At 42.5% G+C, this 23808-nt stretch overlaps 2 protein-coding genes across 8 annotated transcripts in view; one reads left to right on the top strand and one right to left on the bottom strand.

Annotated features, from left to right (window-relative positions):
• The window catches only part of arhgef12b (Rho guanine nucleotide exchange factor (GEF) 12b), a 28179-nt gene extending 19682 nt beyond the window's left edge, over window positions 1–8497 (bottom strand). For both annotated transcript variants that reach the window (XM_031874102.1, XM_031874103.1), the window contains exons 1-2: window positions 7902–8497; window positions 136–227 (exon numbers count right to left, since the gene is read on the bottom strand). In XM_031874102.1, coding sequence (XP_031729962.1) covers window positions 136–227; window positions 7902–7933 — 124 coding nt within the window. In that variant the 5' untranslated portion in view covers window positions 7934–8497. The remainder of the gene's footprint in view (window positions 1–135; window positions 228–7901) is intronic.
• Window positions 8498–9526: 1029 nt separating this feature from the next.
• On the top strand, window positions 9527–23728 carry emsy (EMSY transcriptional repressor, BRCA2 interacting). Of its 6 annotated transcripts, none has more exons than XM_031874155.1 (21): window positions 9527–9748; window positions 10859–10967; window positions 11086–11185; window positions 11291–11365; window positions 11651–11826; window positions 11996–12151; window positions 12561–12820; window positions 12929–13151; window positions 13413–13613; window positions 14149–14298; window positions 14385–14558; window positions 14643–14779; window positions 15258–15296; window positions 15914–16087; window positions 18183–18381; window positions 18463–18630; window positions 19103–19255; window positions 19916–20070; window positions 20731–21282; window positions 21848–22258; window positions 22781–23728. In XM_031874155.1, the coding sequence occupies exons 2-21, from the start codon at window positions 10862–10864 to the stop codon at window positions 22955–22957; spliced, it is 3786 nt and encodes a 1261-aa protein (XP_031730015.1). In that variant the 5' UTR covers window positions 9527–9748; window positions 10859–10861; the 3' UTR covers window positions 22958–23728. The 6 variants fall into 6 exon arrangements, with proteins under 6 accessions (XP_031730015.1, XP_031730014.1, XP_031730016.1 ...); XM_031874154.1 differs by having other exon boundaries at window positions 18171–18381; window positions 21851–22258; XM_031874156.1 differs by having other exon boundaries at window positions 18171–18381; window positions 22793–23728.
• Window positions 23729–23808: the final 80 nt, after the last annotated feature.

Genomic DNA, 23808 nt, shown 5'->3' with positions numbered 1-23808 from the left:
GTTTTTATTTTAATAGATATTAAAATGTTCCTTGTTGGAGACGGCCTGAGATCTTCTCTGTGATTGTTGTGTGCGTGACGATAAAGAGTCTGAAGCTTGGAGAATAAAATGCTTCAGCGTGCGACGTCTCTTTACCTGTCGGGTCAAACTCATGTTTGAGCGAGACAGAGGATTTCTCATTCTTGGGTTTCTTGTCTGTGGGCTCCTTGTTGAGAATGCTCGGGGTCCTAGAGAGACAAATGGAAAAGTGAGAACACGCCTCAAAACAAATATATATCTTTATAATTCAAATTGAACCAAAACTATTAAAGATTTTGATAATAGCTTTCCCAAAATCCCAGATTTTCTTTCTGTTTCTGTTGATGTTTAGCATTCAATTAAATGGACACTATTTGTATCTTTAAGATAAAAAAAGGACAAATCATATTTTCTAATTGTATCGATATTAACATATTTATCATTTTTGCTCATTTTTTACTGAATAGAGCTTGAACGCATCAAAATGTAACTCAATGCAACTTCCCTTAACGTTAGCTGTTAGCTGTTAGCAGAACGGTGCTGCCCACCGGCTTCTAACGGCTAACAGCTAACAGCTAACTAGCTCTCATCCTGCTGATTTCTACACAGATTTGAGGTTCACAATGTAGCATTATTAGGGGGAAAACAGGGAGAGTGTTTAACCACATGTGTGTAGTACTAGTTTGTACAGTATTGATCGGGCAGGATGTAGGGATCCGGCAGCGAGGGACACTTGTTGTTGTTGTTGTTTTGTAGCATAAATGAGCTGATACATGATGATAATGTGATATCGGACTCGCAGATACTTGTTCCAGTATTTTAGGACTTTCTGATACTGGCATCGGTATCAGAACAACTTCAGTAAGGGCTAAAAAGTATGATCAAGTATTATTGCAAATATATGATCAGATAAGACTGTAACCACGGAGAAAACATGTACTCAAATATCTCATATGGACAACAGCCTTCTTTGACACTCATACAGTGTACCATTTAAAAATCACACCTTCCCATAGAACCAGTGAAGTGTTCTCCAAGCACAACTGTACTACCAAAGAGGAAAGAGGAGTTTGTTGATGTCTAACTCTGAACTAAATGGCCCCAACAGGCTCCGTGTACTCCCTCTCTCTTGTTATTACCCAGAACTCTCGTGGGACCACTATATATTAATAGCAGAGGAGCCCCCACAGCTCCTCCTACTCGTTCCGCAAGAGGGGTTTTTGTTTGTGCTGCTGTTCCTCCCTTGGACAATGGGGGCCCCGGGCTTTTAACAATGGCTCCCATGTCAGAGCCAACTTACTATACTGTGGCTTTGTGGGACAGATTCCCGGAAATGGAGACTGGTTGGGGTTCTTGGCCCGGCTCCAGTTTCCTGAATGTGGGGAGAAGGCTGGCAAAAAAAAGAAAAGGAGGAGGGAGACAGGAAAAAGGAGGAGGCGCAGCACAAGTGTCTATTTGAGGGAAGACAGAAGACTGAGAGCTGAGGAAGTTTTCACTTCGTGAACAATCCCGTCTAAACTAACCTCATGGAGCGGAGAAAAGACGGCTTCAATTAATTCCTGGGGTGTCAGATTCAAACAAATAGACAGAATATGTGCAAAACACTTGACATATTGTCACAATTACAGACTAAAAAGAGTGTAATTGTGTTGAATAGAAGAGTATTTCGGTGGTAACCTTTAGATTGGAAGGCCTATTCAGGGAGCCTCCTCGCTGCTGATAAGAAATGGCGAGACAAAGACAGACTGCATCCTGCTCAGTGGGTGGCAGATAAAAGTACATACTGGAGGATAACAGGGAGGAACTCAGCTTCAGTTATTTAAAAGGCACATGCATGAAGGGGTTTGATTCAGACTTTAGATGTTTTACTTCTTTGGTTCTGGTCGGACGATAACTTTGATCTACTGTACCTGAAAACACAGCTAAATGTTGATCACAAGAACTGACAGCAGGATGAATGACGATAGGAAGTGACCCCAAAAGAAGAAGGTTTCTGGGTGCAAGGTGAGAGATTAGGAACTAGGAAAAAGTTCTCATACAGCATTCGTAGCGATACCTGCGTAAAGTAATGCGCTGCAATTTGTAGATATCCCACAAAATCAATTCATATGTAATCCTTGAAATCAGAATTAATATACGTATATCAGCTAATTCTCCAGGCTATACTCTGAGTCCATTACATTTACGGCCTTTGTAGAGGCCATTCAAATTGTGCATTTTTCCAATGTTCTGCACAGTACTTGTGAAGCACCAAAGGTTCAAGTGTTCACGTCCATGTGAAACGTTTACTGGCGCCACGATGAAAGGGAATCATTCATTTACTGTAATTGTATCAGTGTCACCCGGCAGGGACACACGTCTGCTGGATCATTTGTTCAGACTTTCTTCACTTTCTCGCTGCACAGTTACCAAAAGAGGAAAAACATGCAGCAATCTGTGCCTCAAATGCCAAAAATACCAGACAATTCCTCTGGGATGATAAGAGCGGCGCACTCAGCTCCAGAGGGCCGGAGACAAAAGCCCAGAGGAAGAAGCTCAAACTCCACACAGAGCTCAATGTTTGTTATAAAGGTCATGATATACAGTGAAACACTGAAGCATTAATGCCTCAATAATAATTAAATGATGATTCCACGGTCACTGGCGAGTCTTCATTCTGACTGGCTGGCTGGCTAAATGAAGGCAACACTATTAAACTGTAAGAAATCATTGCAGCAGCAGTGTGAGGCTCCAGTGGTTTAGTTAAAGACCTTTAACGTGTGGGTGCTCCACACATTGAGCTAAATGAATGCAATAAAGAGGACTTCATTAAAATCATCTTTAAGTTCTGATTCTAGATTCAAAATGTAACCAGATCCATATTTATTGATCACTTTTCCCTTTACTTAATTAACCTTCATATCCTGCAAGTCTTACCTTTATTTACTTACAAACAAATACAAAAACAATTGATTAAAGCATAAAGCTGATATTCTATATTTCTCTTGCAGTAAACAAACACTAACAGATTAAAGGACCAAAAACAACAATTTATAGTTGTTTCTGTTCCTACTGAAGATGTAAATCTTTAAAAACAAGTCATGAATATACACAGTATATTATATTATATTATTTATTCTCTTTGGGCTGGTCACTGCAGCATTTGTTTGGGACTATTTTCAGCGGTGGATTAATCCACATGTGGCGCTCAAGTGAGTATTTGGGGCAGTGTAAAATAAACTACAGTGTGTGTGTGTGTGTGTGTGTGTATTGATGTGTTTTTAATGAAGCTCTATGGCACAGAGGAAGAAGAAATATCAGGTTTTGGATAAACACAATATTTGCTTGTAGGATCAATTCAACATATGTATCCTTTCAGTCAACAATAACTTTAAAGGTTAATTATGGGACCTTTAAAGAGGGAATATTTTCATGTTCGTTCCTTTAATGAATCGCTGCACATTTTGCATCTGACACTACTTATCTCTCACCGCTGCGTCACCACAAACCCAAGATAAAACCTCGTGAACTGAACTAATCAAGTCGCTTCATAATGTCGGCTGCAAAACATCCAAGATCATTTCTGCGTGTATGAAAAGTTAAATCCTTACACGGGCAGATTGATAAGGATCATATCACTGGCATGCAGAACAGTTTGTAACAGGAGCTCTAATTTACTAGATTTCCCCAAACCAGATGACATCAGACTCATAAATCATGATTACATCGATGACACATAGATTAAATCTTGAAGGCTATGTCTCCATGGAGCACCATTTTTTGTGGGTGGATTTAATGATGTAATGTAAAGACTGTACATTCATAATCCAGCAGGGTACAGATAAAATAACCGTTTGTGTCTAAAGGATGAAGCCGTAAAGCTGTGTTTGACTTTAAAGATGAATACGCAAAAGTCTAAATCCATCTAGAGAAAGAAAATATGACTTTTCCTGACTAATGGGAGTGTTTGCGAAGACGCAAAACAAACGTCACGCTGCAACATCGAACTAGCTCTCCATGAGCAATAACGGTGAAACAATATGGAAATGAGGTAATGAGATACACTTCAAGTATTATTTGAAGTACACTACACAGACAACAGAGGGTGTGAGAGTTTTTATTTTACTGGTTTGTGTTGAAGCCGTCCTGCACTGATGTGTCGCCAGCAGCAGTGTCAGTCAGGACGGGCCGGGGGTCTGGTGGGCCTGACAGACATTGTTCAACAATGATGTCACCACTTCCCGTCAGGGTGCGGGAGGGGGTGATGGGGGTGGAGGGGGTGGAAGGGGTGATGGGGGTGGAGGTCGGTGGGAGGGGAAAACACACGGATCAGCAAAACTGTGTGACAAAGAGCCAAAGAGCCGGTTCCACGGCCTTCTGCTGATCACACACACCCTCGATCTAAGCACCCTGACACTCAAACAAAACAAATAAATAAAAAAGAATTAATGAGTCCAAGTGTCTTAAAGCTGCATTATCTCTAATGTCCACCAGGGGGCGACTCCTCTGGTGGTATAGAAGTCTATGAGAAAATGACTACTTCTCTCTTGATTTATTACCTCAGTAAACATTGTAAACATGAGTTTATGGTCTCAATCTCTAGTTTCAAGTCTTCTTCAATACAGCATGATGTTCATGTAGTAACTTATGGTCCATTTAGAGTCAACCAGACCATAAAGCAGGAGATGCTTTAGGGCGGGGCTACACAGTGATTGACAGGTCTCTACCAGAGACGTATACTGCGTCTCTACGTCACTCCTCCTCAGTCCAGATATGGTCACTTCCTGTTCACTGGTTGGGAAAAATAAACAAGATGTTCAGCCAAAATGCTGAACTCGAGGCTTCAAAACATCCACAAACCAACAAGAGACGTCACGACGACTACATCCACTTCTTACTTACAGTCTGTGTGATTAACCTGTTGGCTTGTCCAGAACCTGTCTGATTGTTTATGTTTGTTGCATCAATATTTTAGCAGCGTTGCCGTGTTTCCAGATCTCAGCAACCACTTCCCTGAGTGCAACGTTGAGAGAAGCGATAAAAGCAACGGGCAGAGCAGCTAAAATAAAACCCTAAGTTGTATTAAACTGTAGTTTTCCTTTAAAGCCCTGAACTCTGCTGTGCTTTAATGCTTCTGATGGACAGGAGAGAGGGTTGTTTCAGTCCAGACAGGAGAACATGTCCCACGCTGGGGGTCGTCACATCCAGACAGTAAAACATCACAAATGTGAGGAGAAACCGAGGGAGCTGCTCACACTGAATTCTTCTCACTGAGAAACCCTTGAACGACGTCCAGGAAGTGACCTCACCACTGCTGGAGCTGGCACAAATGTTGCCGGGCAACTGAAACGCTTCAGGCTTCAGCAGTGGTGGAAAGTACTAGTGAATACTGTATTTAAGTACAAGTTTGAGGTTCTTCTACTTGAATATTTCAATTTTATGATATATTTCTCAGTATGAACCTGAGAGAAGTCTGCACAGGAGGGACGTCTCTCAGAGACGACGTAGAAGAAAAGATCAGGCGGCAGTGATTCACATTCAAAGTCAACTCATTAGCAAGTAAAACAATTGTACTGAGATGTGTCTCAGTGAGACAGCAGTACTTCAGACACAGTGCAGTGTGTTATATGTACAAGTACAGCGAACACATCATTCTACAGATTGGTTTCAGTCCACGTGGTCAGGGTCGTCAGTAAATAGTCACATATGATGTGATGAATAGCTGCCATGGTCGTCTGTTGGTGAGTGCAGGAACACAGCCCTCGGTACACAGCGGTGGAAGAAGTACTCACATCTTTAACCTAAAGTAGTACAAGTAGCAACAGCCCGATGTACAATTACTCTGTTAAAAGTCTTGCATTCAAAAGTTTAATGAAGTAAACATTTGAAGGCATTAACGTCAAAATATACTTTAAGTACCAAAAGTAAAAGTACTTATTATGTAGAATAATATATATTAGAATATAATACTGGATTATAATTATTGATGCATTATGGTGAAGGTAAATGTGCGGCTAATTTTAACTTCTTTATACACTGCTAGCTTGTTAATTTCCCCTTTTAATGTATCTTAATATATAATATTATAATAAAATATCATATTAGCTGAATGTGCAAAGTAACGAGCAACTACAGTTATCACATAAATGACGTGGAGAGAATATTTGCCTCTAAACTAAAGTGAAGTAGATGCATAGAGTACAGTAGCTTAATATTCAAGTACAAGTACCTCAAAATTGTACTCAAGTGCAGTACTTTAGTATTAAGATAATTCAACAGATATATCATTTATCTACTTTTGCAAAAATCATATTGTGATTGTTCAACCAAGTCATGTTGTCAAATGAATGTTTATAAGGAAGCTGAAAATAAAAATGAACAAAATGATCTGCAGATGTTTCTGTTTGCACTGAATTAAAAACAGAAGAAGTCACATCTTGTGATGATTACATTTTTGTTAAATGCTTATTTTTCCTCTATTTAAAAAAAAAAAAAGAAGCTAAATACAACCGTCACATGTCGAAGCAAATCTAACCTGAGCTCTACAACTCTGTAGCAATATCTGTGAAATCCATTTGAGGATCGATTTTCCCTTTAAATCCGTGCTTTGGGGTGTGTGTGTGTGTGTGTGTGTGTGTGCGTGCGCGCGCATGCGTTTGTCATGCTTTCCACCTCCACCGTCTGTTTTAACTGTATATGGTCTTTATGTGGAATTTGTGATGGAAACATTAGAGAAGCAAAAACTCCACAGAACGAGGGCCGGTCTAGTTAAGAAGCAGCCGAGCAGCTCTGCCCTCTCTGAAGGCTGAAGGTCAAGAAATCAAATGACTTTGTTTGACTTTCCGAGGCAGTCATGTGTTGCCTTTGTTTTGGCATTTCCTCAGAGGAAACTCCTGATTGCCGAGTGCAAAGATACACAAGTGACTTATGTGGAGTGGAATCTTTTAAAAGCTCAAAAGTCAACCATTAACTACTCACCTCACATGGTTCTTACACCAACAAACTGTGGAGCCGCAGCACTTTATCAGACTCTTTAATAAATGTTTGTTCTGTGATCAATAAACGGGGAAGTCACATGATCGTGTAATCAATTTGCATGTAATGTGACCGCATGACTCGTGGATTGAAAATCACAGATAGGATCATGTGACTGTGAAGCATAGTGGCATCAAATAACCCCCACAGGATCCTCTGTGGGACTGTAATGTGCAGGAACCTCTAGTGTTCAGTGACCTTTCAGGGGCCACAAGTCAAGAATGAATCAGTCCAGGAAAATGCCCCCTGCTGGCTGGGGAGGGGATCTTGTCATCATGGTGGGGGGGGGGGGGGGAGTGGAAAAACCAAGCCCCGTTCTGCTTTGTATTTTACATGAACTCCGTTGGGAAATCTGTCATTTCTAACTCCACTAGTTTCCTCAGATGAGACGTCAAAGTTAGAATACAAGTTAAGAGCTCACAGGATTTATTAAAGGCTTGAAATAAGTTCGGCGTACATCTGGTATATCAAGCACCTTTAAATGTACTTAAACTAAACTTTATTTATATTCCCTACCAGTCCTGGAGGCATCCTGTCCCACAACCATGCGACGTGAAGAGGCCATGCTAAACTAAAAAAGAAGAATGCTTTGTTTGTTTTTGTTCAATCATTTCTTTACCGAATTTACCAAAATGTCAAACTAAATGGTAAAAGCTCGTATATTACGTTCAGCTGGTTGTGTATGTTATGCAACGAGTAAGACAACCTTCAATCGTGAGTTTTGTAAATGGAGTTTGGCGTGGTGCATTCAGCTGTTTTCTATTAATTAACCCATTCAGAAAACCATTTCAACTCGATGCAAAGTGTGTAAAATGTGCTTTAAACAGACGAAGAGGACGCATTGGAGAGGAACGGTTCCTTCAGCCTACCTGTCAGTGAGCGTGGACTGTGTGCCGCTCATTGGGGCTTCACTTGCAAGAGTTTTCCGACGACTTCACCCAAATAACATTTTCATGATATCCTCCGACTCTTATTAATTAAATCGGCTCCTTTATTTTGTGTCCGAACATATCCAGGAACCGTCGACGAGTCGTTATTTCCAGCATAAAGCGTTTAATAAAAATCCCGTTAATCCACAGAGATGCAAGAAATAAAGAAAAGCGCTACTTTTGTATCGTTTGGTGTGAATGTGTTTCGTTAATCAGCCGCTGTCTGCATCAGCAGAGACATCTGGAAAACACTTAACTTCTGCTCGCTTTGAAAAAAACGTTTCCCCAAAAACTTTCTCAGATTTCCTCCAAATCCAAGGAGAGGATGTCTCTATGTTCCTGAGGAAATACTTGAATGATGAATATATGAATAAATAAATATATATATGTATATATACATATATACATATATATATATATCAGAGTACCCGGTATTAGAATAACGTGAAACTTTGGCTGCTAAATCCAAAATGAACGTCCAGAGTCCAGTTTTATAGCATCCTCCTCCAGGTCTGATCACTTTAATCCTCTTAATGTGGACGACTGTCTGGGATCTTCTTTTTTTTTTGCTCCAAAGTGATGATGCAAAATGGAAAAAAGGAAATGCTTTGTCCCCCCCTCCCCAAAAAAAGAGTCAAAAAGAGGAGGACAAACCCACCTTCCATTCCGTTGCGTTCACGAGCTCCTCGTACTTCGCTAAACTGTCAGAGTTAACAGCATTGATGTGGTTTTATTTGGACTTTTACTAGCAGTTAAACAGTGGTGGAAAGTCATTAGGAGCATTTACTTAAGTACAATGTTGAGGGTACTTGTAAACATTGTACTTTTTTCTTTTCAGACTAAGATTTTACATTCGAAAAAAACCCATAAAAACCTTATGCATTGGAAACAACTGGTTTATTTTAACAATCTGTTTAGGTTGTAACCTGTCATGTTTCAGATGTCTATGAGTTGTTTCACATGCAAATTACCAGAGGGACACAATTGACATACAATAAAAATAAAAAAGCAGGTGATGCTCACAGGCATCTGCACAGCTCACTAATTAAGATAAATTCATTAAATTATGAAGAGAACATCAACCAGCACAGGCTGTTAAGTTGGTAAAGTTTTTGAGGAGTATTTGGGTTTGACTGTAAACTGCTTAAGGAGCTGTGGAGGCTTTGTGTATGAAGTGTGGTCCTATATTTTTTACTATTGATAGATATATGACAGACAAACAGACAGGCAGACAGGCAGATAGTTACTTTATTAATCCCGCAAGGGGAAATGTTTTCGCTACAGCAGCATTTGTGGTACAGGTAAAGCAATAAAAATAACAGCGTAAAAAATATTGAACACAAAAAAAGCTAATATAAAAATGCTTTGTTTCAGTGTCTAGTCAATATTTTAGTTGTTTGTGTTTTATTGGACATTTAACATATATTTGTTTGTTTTGTGATTCTCATGTTTGATTTGGCTGCATTAATAAAGTAGTCCATCTACTCCTCCACCTGTAGGTGGCAGCACTGCGCCGGTCAAGAAGAAGATGCCTCTCGCGTGTAAATATAGCACACGAAGAAGAAGAAGAAAGCTCATCCATCCACAGGCCAGCAGCAGCTAGCTTAGCAGACAACGTAAACACTGGAACATCTTTAGCTAGACTGAGCCATTTTATGACAGTTTAGCTTTTGATTTCTTTAAGAATAACTACACGATGCGGTTGTTTAGCTAAACGTCTTTTGGTGCGCCATGTTTGTTTGGATTTAGAAATAACAAAGGCCTTGGAGTTGTCCTGTTAACGAACGGTAAGACATTGATTTAGCTAAGCTAACATACCATTTAAAAGGTTTTTTAATACGCGTTGAACTAAAATATAACGTCACAATGTTGGAGAATTGGCCCGAAAATATCTCACGCCTTGCTCTGAATATTTTAGTCATATATTTTAACGTTATTTTGACTATTTTACGGGAGGGAATTTAATGAAGACCCGATTTTTCCCGTTGTGTTGACAGAATTTGACCGAGAAGTATAACAGCTAACGGTAAATGTTTCCTTGTTTGTCCGTTAATGTCGGAACCTGGTAGCACAAACTCATAGTTTTGTAATTATTATCTTTTACTTTCTTCAGCATATCAGTCGTTCTTCTAAGCAGCATTTGTATGAAACAAAATCTCCCTTTTTTTGTGTTTGGCCTTTTACGCCCAGTGTTGATTGTAGTTACTGGGATGTCCAGTAGGGGGCGGTACCGGTCAGTGTCAACAGTTAGAAAGTTAAGACTTTATTGTTATAGATATGAGTCACAGCCTGGTGAATTATAAACTGGAACATGGATCCTGTCCTGGCTCAAATTAAACTGCTGTATTTGTAAATGGAGTTTAGCATCATCTCTTTAAAATCCGGTGTCATTGTGATTTGTTTTTTTCGTATTGTCATCAAATACCATATTAAGTCCAAAACCAACACTGAACTGATTCTTCTAAACAAGTATTGTCGTAGTATTTAATCCACCTAATATTAACCTGATGTACAAAACTGTGTCCTACTAATGCAGTATTTACTCCTTGTTTGAGTACCATAAACTCGATGCTCAGCGTTATTTGAAAATTACATTTTTATTTTTTTAAAGAAGTCTTAGTGTGATAGACGGACCAACACATTGTTGGTTTTGGTCTTTTCTTGGGATTTGTAGACAGTTTGAACATTCAGAATTAACACCAGCTGCTTTATTTAACTACTTCTTGGTCCTTGTTGATGGTTTTTGATTTGTTTACTTTCCCAAGAAGATACTATTGATACCATCGAGGTATTTTTTTTAACGTCATCATTTATTTAAAATAAACAGCTCTTGGAGCAGGACAGTTTGAGAGAACTTGTTGTCTAATCTTTCCTTACCTTGTTTCCTCTCCACTCAGCTCATGATTCAGCTGGAGAAACCAGTGCTGACTGGAACCATGCCGGTGGTGTGGCCCACCATCCTGGACCTGGGCCGGGATGAGTGCAAGAGAATCCTCAGAAAACTCGGTACGGTCATGCGATTCAAAAATAGATATGTGGAGGAACATCGCTGTAAAAAAGCATTTTTACATCTTAATCAGGCCAATAAATTCATATTTGAGTTTACCTGATTTCTGTTTCCCAGAGCTGGAGGCTTACGCTGGCGTGATCAGTGCCCTGCGAGCTCAAGGAGACCTGACCAAGGACAAGAAGGATTTACTGGGAGAACTCACTAAAATCCTCGGGTAAGTGTTTCCTAAATATTCTAAAACTTGACGACCGAGAGAGGAACAATTTATCAGGCTTTTGCTTTATTTTAAATATCATTTTGTTCCCCCTCGTCCTCCCAGTATCTCAACAGAGCGCCATCGCGCAGAAGTCCGCAGGGCTGTGAACGATGAGCGCCTCACCACCATCGCATACCAGTAAGTGTGTAACCGGCCATGTAGGAGAGTCCTTCGTCATGTGCGTTACTTCGCAGTATGTGGAGCAACATGGCAAAACAAGCAGATTTATGTACTTTATGTATCCACTTTTCAGCAACAACGACCAAATAAAACGGCTCTTCATCAGTTCAGAAATCAAACTTTTCATCTGTTATGATACGCACGCTTCTCTGACCATGCAGATCTTTTGATTGTGAATTTGGCTCACCATTGCATACTGGGAATTGTAGTTTTAAAAACTAACATCTAATAACTCATTTTCAGTATGTCGGGTCCAAACAGCTCGTCCGAGTGGTCCATTGAGGGACGCCGACTCGTCCCCCTGATGCCGAGGCTCGTCCCTCAGACGGCGTTCACCGTGACTGCCAACGCTGTGGCCAGTGCCACAGCCAATCAGAACGCCTCCCTTCTGTTGCCGGCAGAAACGGGAAACAAAGAAGGTTTGACCAGCATCACTTTGCATTTGACAAAAGCTGCATTCAAAGGGAATCAGGACGGCAATAAGATTATTTCTGTGTCTACTATTTAATGTAATTATTCTAGAAATGCACGTCGCTATAAAATGCAGCTTTGTCTTAATATTCTATTGCGATGTTTGGTCTCCTGCAGTGGTTGTGTGTTACTCCTACACGAGCACCACCGGCACCTCCACCAGCGCGACAGCGAGCAGCGGCGCCATCGGAGCAACTGTCAAATCCCCCCGACCGCCCAGTCCTTCCTCAAACGTGGTGGTGCTGCCCAGCGGGAGCACCGTCTATGTGAAAAGTGAGCGTCCACATCGTCGCATCAATTTCAACTTCTTTTGCTCTGTACAGGCCTTTAACACGTGTACTGATCTGCCTAAAGGGGGCGCTGCAAGGCTGGTTTACTGATTACTAACAACAGAACAAAGCTAACCTTAAGCATGAATAGAGTCTCTTTCCTTTTCCTTAAATTGAATTTAATTTTAACAGTTAGTGCTTTCCTCTTCTCAAATGTGAGTGACATTAGTATTTGTTGTTTTGCTTTGTGTTATCTATGTCTTTAGTTTTTGGACTGTTTGTTGAACAAAAGACAGATATTTGATTACGTCCAACTATTTTCTGATGTTTACTACACCAATTTAATTAATGGATAAGACATAACTACCGTCATCCCTGCAACATCCTCACCCCACCCCCCCACCCCCACCCAGGTGTGAGCTGCTCCGACGAGGACGAGAAACCTCGCAAGCGCCGGCGGACGAACTCGTCCAGCTCGTCGCCGGTGATGCTGAAGGAGGTTTCTAAGGTGACGATGCCGCCGGTGTCCAAGAGCATCACGGTGCCGCTGAGCAGCCCCAAGATGAGCAACATCATGCAGAGCATCGCCAACTCGCTGCCCCCTCACCTGTCCCCCGTCAAGATCACCTTCACCAAGCCCACCATCCAGAGCACCAACACCACCACGCAGAAGGTGAGTGATGTCTCTCTACACCAGAGGTTCCCAACCTCTTTTTCCTTGAAGCCCCGCCTCCTTGTTTCTAAGAAAACCTGAGCCCCCCAATCACTCTTCTTCATTCAGGTGATCATCGTGACGACTTCTCCCAGCTCCAACTTTGTGCCCAACATCCTGTCCAAGTCTCACGCTCACAACAACGCCGCTCTGTCTAAGCTGGTCTCCACCTCCATGCTGACCGCCGCTGCCCAGAAACAGACGGTGGTCTTCCCGGCCAGCGCGACAGCCAACACCGTCGCGGTGACCACCGTGGTCTCATCTACGCCGGCAGTGGTCATGTCAACAACATGTAGGTCCTTCCTCCGCATTCTCACGTTTTGTAGGCTGGAAACATCATATTTCTGTCATTTTAATCGTACTTTGGATGCATCTTCTTCGGAGTGGTTTGTGATAAACAAACATGTCAATATAATCTGAAGGAAACTGTTTGGAAGTAAAGGTACTTTACAGCCGATTACTGGTCACAGACTTTGACACATTTGCTCTTTTTGTGTCACTTTGCCAAACTGTTAGCTTTGTTAGCATCACAGTCCGGTGTTCACTGTTGCAGGTGCTTCAGCCGGAGTGAAGGTGGCTTCAGCCAGACTTCCTTCACCTAAGACCCTGGTGGGCTCACCGGCTCAGATCATGGCCCAGTTCCCCAAACAGCAGTCCCCCAAACAGCTGCACCAGAGCTCAGCTATGGGAGTCACCCAGACCACCAGCAGCTTACAGGGCTGCAAGCCCACCATTCAGATCAAACAAGAGTCCGGTGAGCTGCTTTCTTTATGTCGTTATGTCTTTTTTATTCTACATCTATTTCTTTCTTTTATGTTTCTCTTTTTAGTTTTACTTGATCTCTTTCTCTCGTTGTCTCTTTTATTTTATCTTTCTTAATTCATTTTTTTCTTTCCGTTTTCTTTTTGGTGTCTTCCTTTCTTTATTTTCTTTCTCCTTTCTCTCTTTATATTTCTTTATCCCGGTCTTTATTTCTTTAGGCTCTTATCTCTTTATATCTTCGTATTTTAATTTCTTTCTCTTTATTTATTTTGTAGTCTCTTTTTTTTTCTCTGGAAGTTATAGCTCTATATTTAAAAGAGAAATTGTGCAAGCATAAATATGTTGTATTATGCTTTTTTTTTTTATGGGCAAAATAAGATTTTATTGTTTTTATTTCTATATTTTCTGTTTTCTTGAACAAAACCACAATGGACCCTCACGCACGCACTAGTGTAGCATAATTCTTTCTACATTTTTTGCAGCATAAAAGTGTTTTTTCTTTGTACTAAATCAATGTTTGTTTACAGGAGTCAAGATAATCACTCAGCAGGTTCAGCCCAGTAAAATCCTGCCCAAGCCTTCGTCGGTGGGTTTGTCCAGCAGCAGCTCGTCTCCCATCATGGTCGTCAGCAGCAATGGAGCCATTATGACGACCAAACTGGTCACTCAGTCCACAGGTGACTCACCTGTACTCAACACAGTACTCAGGCTTTGATCCCCGGGCCTGGTTATTTAAATAGCAACACTGTATTTTTGTGTGCAGCTACCCAGGCCGCCTACACCCGACCGACCGTGAGCCCCAGCCTCGGAGCCAGAATATCGGCCTCCAGCGGCGGGACCACCTACGTCAAGACCACCAGCGGCAGCATCATCACAGTGGTGCCCAAGTCTCTGGCCACGCTGGGTGGCAAGATCATCAGCAGTAACATCGTGTCCGGTGAGCCAAAGAGGAGAGATCCACGTCGCCGTTATCGCATGTAATCTCCAGAGTTTTGATAAATATATATTCCGTCTGCAACAGGCACGACGACTAAGATCACCACCATCCCCATGACCTCCAAGCCAAACGTCATCGTGGTTCAGAAAACCACGGGGAAAGGAGCGACCATCCAAGGGCTGCCCGGCAAGAATGTGGTCACCACGCTTCTAAATGCCGGGGTCAGTGAAAGGCCTCTCTCTCTCAGCACTACGCTGGGCTCCACGCTGACCGCTCTACTGGTGGCACTGGTGCAGCCGACGTTCTCCACTGTGGTTGAGATGATTCATTAATCATTGGTGATACCTCCGAAGAACATTTTAATTGGCAAATTTTACAAAAATGGCAACTATTCACTTGTTCCAGCTTCTCAAATGTGAATATTTTCTATTTCTTAAACTCTTGATTTGTCAGATTGGTCGGGCAAAACAAGACAACGGCACGATGAGCTCTGGAAAATGTACAGATCAAACTATTAATCAATTAAATTAGTAAAACAATCAGTAGACATAGTGCAAATGGTCATAAATACACTAATACATCTTTCAAATGATTCTGATGGCATAATTGTTTGTTAATGTTTTCTTGTGCACTTTGTGTGTTGATTTGAACCCGTTCATTTCACTGTTGTGATGCTGTCTTTCTTGATACAACCACTAGGTGTTGCCAAAGTTTGAAACCTTCACATCCTACACAAAGGTCCTTTAAACATTTTATCAAATTACATTTCCTGAATTCAAGGTTTTAAAATTTGTTAAAAATACAGTACTGTGTTTAATTTGTGTTCTTAAAGAAAAATTCTAATTTGAGTTGATTTGAGAGTGAAATGTTCAGAGTGATATCACTCGTATATACGTTTGTTAGACATGAAGCTCCAGCCAGCATCCAGTTAGCTTAGCTTAGCTTAGCACAAAGACTGGAAACGGGTGGAAACAGCTAGCATTGACTGTCAAAATGTAGAACCGTTAGCTTTCTTATGTCTTAAAATAATATAGCGACTTAGATGTCGGGCTGCAACTAGCGATTGTTTTCACTATCAATCTGATGATTATCTTCTTGATTAATCAAGTAGTTTTTGGGGTTTTTAAATGTTTAAAAAATGTCCATCAGTGATTCACAAAGCCCAAGATGGCCACCTCACAACTCAAGGATATTCAGTTTGTTGTTGCAGATGAGAAATAACGCGAGAATATTCAAGTAATCGATTAATCGTTGCAGCTCTACTTTCTTGCACATGAGCATTTTAAAAGGGATTACTGCGGATCTCTCTCTTGTTTGTCGTCATGACATGTTGTAATAAACTGTGTGCGCTTCAGGGAGAGAAAGGCCTGCAGGCTGTTCAGGGCACCAAACCGGCCATCATCACGGCCTCCAGACCCATCACCAAGATGATCGTCACCCAGCCCAAAGGCATGAGCTCCGGGTCCCAGACCGCCGCCACCAAGATCATCCCGACCAAGATCGTCTACGGCCAGCAGGGCAAGACACAGGTGAGGCGCCGCCAGCTCGTCACACCTTTCTGTTTGTGTTTTCTGACAATGAAATATTCCATTTACCGCTGAGGGAATGTTCTACTTTAGAGTAGCTTTAAGGCTCATCATTAGACCCTGGTTAACCACATTCAAATGAGGTTATCATACGACTAACATCAAGATAGTCACATGACCTCAAGTAACCACAAGTATGACTTCTGCTGAACACAGAAGAGCAGTTTTAGACTTCTTCTTCTCTCATCTGGGTCATGCTTGACATTTTCCGGGGGAAGTTGTATCTTTGGTCATTAAAACAAACGTACATCAGTTTGAATTGAGAGAAAAATCCCCAATTCTTCAGGCGGACAGATGGATAGCGGGGCTTTGACGCTGACCTTTTTCCTCTTCCTCCATTTACTTCCCCTCATTCAGAGAGAGAGAAATGAGTCTTTCCCTAAATGTTGTCAATGACTGACGGCAACTTAATCTGCTGCTCTTTCAGGTTCAAACAGCTGCAGACTGCAGCGCTCGTCTCCTCTAACGGATCGTGTTTCTATTATATTAAAGCTGCATGGATTGCAGCGAGTTGTAAACACAGCATTTACTTTAGGACGATACCCGAATCAGAAGATTTGGATTCGAAGCGTATTTGGCTGTTTAATACGAACATTTGATTTTTTTCATATTGTCTATAATTTGGCAATTTCACAAATCCATTGGCAAGAGTTTGATGATTTTAAATCTGGGGTCAAGTGTCTTGATCCTCTGATTATAAGACGAGCCACTCAAATTGTTGACTAGAGCACATGTTTATCATAGATCTGACTTGGTCACACGAGAGGGGAAACTCCCAAATAATCCGCTATATTTGGTTTGATTCAGTATTTTATTTGTATTCTATAATCGGCGCCCTCGTCAGAAGCTATTGTACAATGAAACCAGCCGCTGTAGGCGTTTTCAGTTCCTGGGGATTTTTTTCTGCCGTTTAAAAAGTTAAAACAAGATTAGTTCTGTAGAAATTCATATTTCTGACAACAATTATTCCTCATGAGGGTTTGACATATCTTGTGATCTAAAGAAGAAACGCCCACTGAGAGGAGAGAACTGAAGAGATAGTGAACTACCCAGACATTTCTTTCTAAGGCTTTTTGGGGAATTTGAGTTCAACACACAAGTGTCAGATAGTGAGAGGGTAAACCCCATCGTGCTAATGTCCAGGTGGTTTTTTAGTACCTTCATACACTTGAAGCAGTGAGGGATGAAGGAAAACAGTGAGCTCTATCTATAATAAAACATCTTATCATGAATAAAATACTAAATTACTGCAAAAAGGTTCTGCTGATGAAACGGTACGTTGTACTTCTCAATATCTAACTCATCACTTTAGTCTAAATTTAGCCGGAATTCACTTTCTGTTTTTAGTGATCAAGAGGAAATGGAGGTCAGTGAGTCAGCCTGCTGTACAGTACAGTAGAAGGTTTCTTCCTTATTTGTCTCTTTGTTAAAGGGTTTTTTGGGGGAGTTTTTCATGTATGTGAGGGTCCCCGGACGGAGGATGTAAAGCCCGTGAGGCTGATTTGTGATTTTGGGCTATACAAAATAAATTGAATTGAATATACAATACGTACTGTATTCAACTCCCACAGTGATGATCCGCTGTGCAGTTTCAGTAAAAACCACAAGCTAGATCCACCAAAACGACAACAGCAACAATCTGAAAATCACGTCACAAAAAACACCAATTTCAGTACTAAAGTTACTACTTTCCAGTGACGAAAATGACTTGACTCGTTTACATTTATGACCGGCTTACTGACAGCAAAGCAGACGGAAATATGACGTAGTCACTGACTGTAATGATTCGGAAACTTGTATTAACGTCATCATGCAAATAATCGCCTCCCACCAACCCGAGTCAGCTGTAAGTGGAATAAATCCCTCAAAGTAACGATGTAAACATTCAGCGTCTGCCCCTCCAAGTAGTGGTGGTGTGAATGCAAACCAATGTCTCGTATGAAATAAATACATCACCCGCTGTCTATATAGTCGACACATTCTGGATGTGAGCCGCTGCTTTACAGAACACTGTTGTGTTCCTTTGGTTTCCTTCCAGGTTCTCATCAAGCCGAAGCCAGTGTTCCAGACGGCGGTGGTGAGCGAACAGACCCGGCAACTGGTCACCGAGGCGCTGCAGCACGTGACCCGCTCGGCAGAACTGGTGCAGGTTCAGGCTCAGGGTCTGGGTCACGACGGGTCCACGAAGGACGACTCCGGAAGCTTAGCAGGCGAGTCGTCCCACAGCGGCGCTCAAGGTAAAACTTCTAGAGACGAGAGATGATACGGTCGGATGAATCGGCTGTAAATTACAGTTCGTCCCACGTTGTTTCCTTCAGAGCCTCAGCCTGTAGTGCACGTGGTCTCCTCCAGAGAGCATGATTGGACAGAGCAGGAAATATCAGTGGAGTCCAGCCCGACTATCATCTACCAGGAGGTGTCTGGTGGGGAATCCCAGTCCGCTACGTCAACCATCAAAGCCCTGCTGGAGCTTCAACAGACGACAGGTGAGCCTTTATGTCACGAAGAGACGTCAACGGGAAAGATGGGGGTAATTATGCCTGAGGCGTTGCTTTCACAATAAGCTCGTTGGGGCTTCAAACCTGTGGAACTGGGTCGATTAGTAGACAGGAAGTGAGAAAGAGAAACAACGAAATAATTGAAGGTGTCGTACATAAGAACTCCCATTTCAGAACTTCCAAGGACATTTCCCCCCCGATTGTAAAATTCCCAAAAAGCGAAGAGAATGTGATTTATGAAACCAGAGCCGTTCAGCAGATCCACTTATTGACTTGCGTCTATTGTCCTAAAAGCACCGTATGATTTCTAGGTGGCACTTAAAGTACTGTGAAGGATCATATATTTATTTATATTGTACATGGTAGTTCAATGCTAAATGTTTATGCTTAGTTTCTCTGTTCTACTTTGTTGTTGCCAATAAAGCTGATTGTGATTATTGACCCTCCGCTCTCCATCCAGTGAAGGAGAAAGCCGAGTCCAAACCCAGACACACCATTGACCTGAGCCAGATGGCGGTGCCCCTCCAGCTGAGCCAGGACAAGAAGCCCAGTCCAGAGTCCCCCAGACCCTCCACCTCAGAGGCTGAACCCAGCACCGAGTACCTCACAGCAGGTAGTACACCTCTCCAGTGTCATGGCCCACCCTATGAAATACTCAGATATTTTGTCTGAGTAAAAGTTGCAATACAACAGTATAGACACTCTGAAAATGTACTTAAGTACCTAAAGTAGATGTACTCGTTGTGCAGAATACTATATATTATATAACTGGATTATAAGTATTGATGCATGCATGTGGTCAACGTACTACAGCAATGTACTATTGTTTTGTTTGTCATGTGTTTGTTGTGCATCCCTGTGTTGCATAATGACAATAAATGATCCTTGAATCCTTCAAATGTAGTGAAGAAGAAGTATAAAGTAGTACACAATAGAAATACTCAAGTAGAGTACAGGTACTTCACAGTACTTTTATTACATAATTGCCTCAATCATTTTGCATCGTCTAGTTGTGAAGAGAGACACAACAGCATCGCTGTGTGGCATAAAACAAACCAAAATAAAATATGAATCATTATTCGCAATAGTTTAACAAATGCATGACTTCAGCCCTACTGAGCACTTCCTGTTTTCGGTTGGCAGCTTTATGACTTCAGAGGAACAAAGTAAACTTCAAACTAAAACCTCAAATTTAACACTGAGGCACACAAAGCATGTTGTCCTTTTTGATTTGTTGATATTGTTTCGCCTGATTCTACATCTGTGGTTAAAGGTAAAGTCGTCAGCAGCAGAGTGGGCGTGGTCTCCGAGGACGACAACAACGTGGTCATGTCCTCCAGCCAGCAGCCGGGGAAGCTCTACAAAATCAGCAGCCAGGTTACTGCGGTAAACAAACCGGCAGCCGCAGCTTCACACGTCGGCCACATGGTGAGGACGCCGGGCGGACACTCTGGAAACTCATTGGAAGTGGTTTTAGGACAAATATAGTAGTGTAAAAGTATAATGTTGGGTTGTTAGCTGGTCCATTTAGTTTGCATCGATTAAATGGTCGGTTAACCTAAACATTAAACCATCACTTGTCATTATTAGTATTTAACCGAGCTAGTTCTGGTGTTTATGTTCCCATGTTTTGAGACAATGGAGGTGACGGGACTTTTATTTGTGGTGCTCACAACCTTGAACAAAACATTGTGTGAGCGCCACAAACCACTCCGGATAATCCAGAGTACATCGTTAACAATTTCACAGGAACTATTTGTTTTATTGGAACGTTTGTGATAGTTTTGTTAAACGAACGGCTTATCGGGCTCCAAAGTTATTTAAATTACCGTATAATCGTTAAATGTGTTTTTTGTCATTTACATTTAACTATTAAGAGTCAAAATATAAATAAATCATAAGATGATGACTCATCGAGTTATACTGGCCCCCAAGAGCTAGAAATAGCCCTCAACGCTGACTAGTTTAACTGCACTCGTCATGGTGCATTCCTACCTCTGCAGTGGCTCCCGTTAGCTCCACGAGGAGGAGGTTATACGTCTCCCTCCTCCTGATAACATCTCTCTCTTCTTTGTGACTGTGTTCCAGCCCTCTGACAGCCACGGTAGAACCGAGGCCGTGTTAGAGGTGGGCGAGCTGGAAGGCGACACCTTGGACCCCCAAACAGGTTTATTCTACCGCTCCAGCCAACCGGCTTCAGAGCCCACGAAGCAAACCGGCCACTCTGCAGCTGCTCGGCCTGAGGCCGAGCAGAGCCGCCTCACCTCCACCTCCGTGCAGCCGCCACCGCCACCCCAACTACACAGCAAACCTCAAATCAGCCAGCCTTCCTCTTCCTCCGCTGCCTTCCCTTCCACTCTTCTTCTGACGAAGAAACTCCCAAAACTACGAGAGCAGATTCAGCCCAAACCCCAGGTCTTAACCACCCAGAGCCCCAAAGACAGACTGCCGGCCCAACCAGGGGCAAAGGTAACGAGTAACCCGGTCACGCCAACCAACAAGCCCCTGTTGACGCCGCAGCTGCCGAAGCTCCAGCAAGCGCCCACGTCCCACCACAGACCTCTGCACACGCCCATGTCCCACCCGCCTCCACTGCAGGCGCACCACCCAGTCAGCACGGAGAAGACCGCCTCCAGCCAGGTGAGTGCTTTTGCCAAGAGAAAGAAATAAAACAACTTGGGGCATTTTGTTTGTTTCAATTTTAGCACAAAGGCTTTTTTCGGTCACGCCTGTTCACATTGGATTTGAAAAAGAACCGCCCCGAGGTAGAAATTCACGGCCAAACTTCTGTCAGTCATCTTATTGTGTTTGTTTGGAGGCATGTGACCGACCCAGTATAGTGTGAAAGTGCCGGGGGTTTTCCTTCTTTCCTTGTAAAAACGTTATAAAACCTTTTTCCTCAAACACGACGCAGACCGATAAAGCAGCAACAAATTGATTTATAGTCAGAGTGAAGTTACTTTACATGTTTTGCTTTCTGCTACAGTGTTCGTATCTGATAAATCATGTTTCCTGAGCTCTCCTTTGACCAAACAGGAGAAATTCAGATTTTGCAATTTTGGTTTCATGATGCTGCCATTTGTCTGGAAATCACGCGCAGACACACACCCTGCAGCCGCTGAAAAAAAAATAAAAATTGTGACTACGAAAGGGATGACTGTCGGAGTTTCCTGAATTTCTATTTGTTATTTTATCTCCACCACAGCAGCCAATCATCACACAGAGCGCCACCGTCACCAAGATCACCTTCGGTGTCCCCCACCACACGTCGCAGGTCTTCAGCAGCGGCGAGGCCACCGCCAAGCTGATCCCGGAGTCCAGCTCCAGGCCCTCGGGGGACAAGCCCTCGGTGTCCTCGGACATCCTGAAGATCTCCATGATGGAGGCGGAGATCGACCCCAGCACGGAGCCCATGGTGGTGGACTCCTCCAGCGACTGCGGCCCTCTGGGCAAAGCCCTGGAGGTCCGGGCCGTGTCGGGCACGCTGGACTTGGGTCAGTTCATCAGCAGCTCCGGGGCCTCCGTGCACCATCACTCCCACAACAAGTCCCAGCAGTTCGGCTGCATGCAGGGCCTCACCGCACAGAGGAGCAAAGAAGACCTGGAGGTCATCGAGGTGAGATGTTTAGGACTAATGTTCGTCATAAATCACATCGATCGAGGTACAGACGGGTTTGTCAGCATGTCTGTCACATATTAACCTCTTTATTTAGACATTTTTATGAGTCAGGCATCACAGTCCGTGTTCCCAAACACATTTGTTCTCAAGCTGTATGGAAACAGAAATATGACAGTACTTTCTGAACTGCAAAAACATTTTTAAGCTCGCTTTTAGAGTTGATGCACTGAATGGGTGCTGACGTAGCGAACATTTAACTCGCATGACTGACACAGATATTCCCGTAACGTGGGAATGCTCGTCTTCGTATTAAAGAAAGTCACTTTAAATTCTCTAGAAACACGGTTATTGTGAACTTTAAATATACCTTTTAGATACACCAGACTGTACTGATGGTATAGAGGGCAGGAGACGGTTATGTTTTAAATAAATATGTATTGATAAATCTATCTTTCTTTAATGGGACAGGATACATTTTGTTATCTTTGACTGAAACCCAAATGTGACTAACGCATGCAGGTGATTCCTCAGTATTCCATCCTGCCGGACTCCAGCCAGTCCAACGTGGTGGTGGAGCCCAGCGGCTTCCTGGAGATCACCAACTACACCAGCCAGCAGCTGGAGGAGGACAGCCCCATGGAGCAGGAGGTGGACAGCAGCAACGACGAGGCCACGGCAGCCGGTGACCAACCGTAGAGCCTCCGGTGGACAAAGACTTTATGGCTGTCTAGTGCAAGAGCAAAAATGTAAAATATGAGTTTGTTCATAAGTACTTGTTTTCCTCACCACAACTAATGGCACGTGTTTTTTTTTTTTTTATTGCCAGTGAGGAGTGCTGAGATGTAAAATGAGGGAGCGAGGTGAAAGGATTAGTTTTAGTGCAGTTGGAAAAACAGCCACTCCAAACATACCTTCCAGGACAGTTGGACGTCCATGAAATTGATTATTTTGGCAGTTTTGGCTCCGGTCATTTCAGTAACATACAGCCGGATCAAACCCACCGCAGTCCTGCATTCATGCTGATCATCCAGAGTATTTCAAATACATGTTCCCCAATGTAGTGTACAAAGCGACGCTCCCGTCGGTGGACTGAATCTGAAGGTTTTTCTACCAGATGAACAGTGTTTTTTTTCTTTGCAGCTTTTTAACAGTGAAATCTCGTAAAATGCTTCTGGGATTTTAAGAACGAAGCTGGAGCAGATTGAAGGAACATAAACCAGACGAGCGCCCTGGAGGAAGGATACCATGTGTGTTACTGTTCATTGTAACTGATGTAATGTAGAAAGAAACGTACCTTTCTTTGTAAGATATATATTCTCCAGTTTAAAAAGTTGCTGTGAGAATTTCCCCGAGTATGCATCTGCTTCTGCATAGTGTGTTTTAAACTATGCATTTATTTTATACCTTTTCAAACTAGATGACTAGTTGAGAGAAATCATTTAATCTGCACAATAAATCCGCTGAGTAGAACGTGTCAGTTTAGTTTTATTGGTCGCTAACGAAGTTAGCTTTTGGATGTAGAAGGACAACATGAGGGATTAACAGTG

The sequence above is a fragment of the Anarrhichthys ocellatus genome, unplaced genomic scaffold (assembly GCF_004355925.1).
Source record: "Anarrhichthys ocellatus isolate YVR2014 unplaced genomic scaffold, GSC_Weel_1.0 scaffold78, whole genome shotgun sequence".
Taxonomy (NCBI): Eukaryota; Metazoa; Chordata; class Actinopteri; order Perciformes; family Anarhichadidae; genus Anarrhichthys; species Anarrhichthys ocellatus.
The sequence above is the reverse complement of the archived record's forward strand: the minus strand, read 5'-3'. Positions and strand labels throughout refer to the sequence as shown.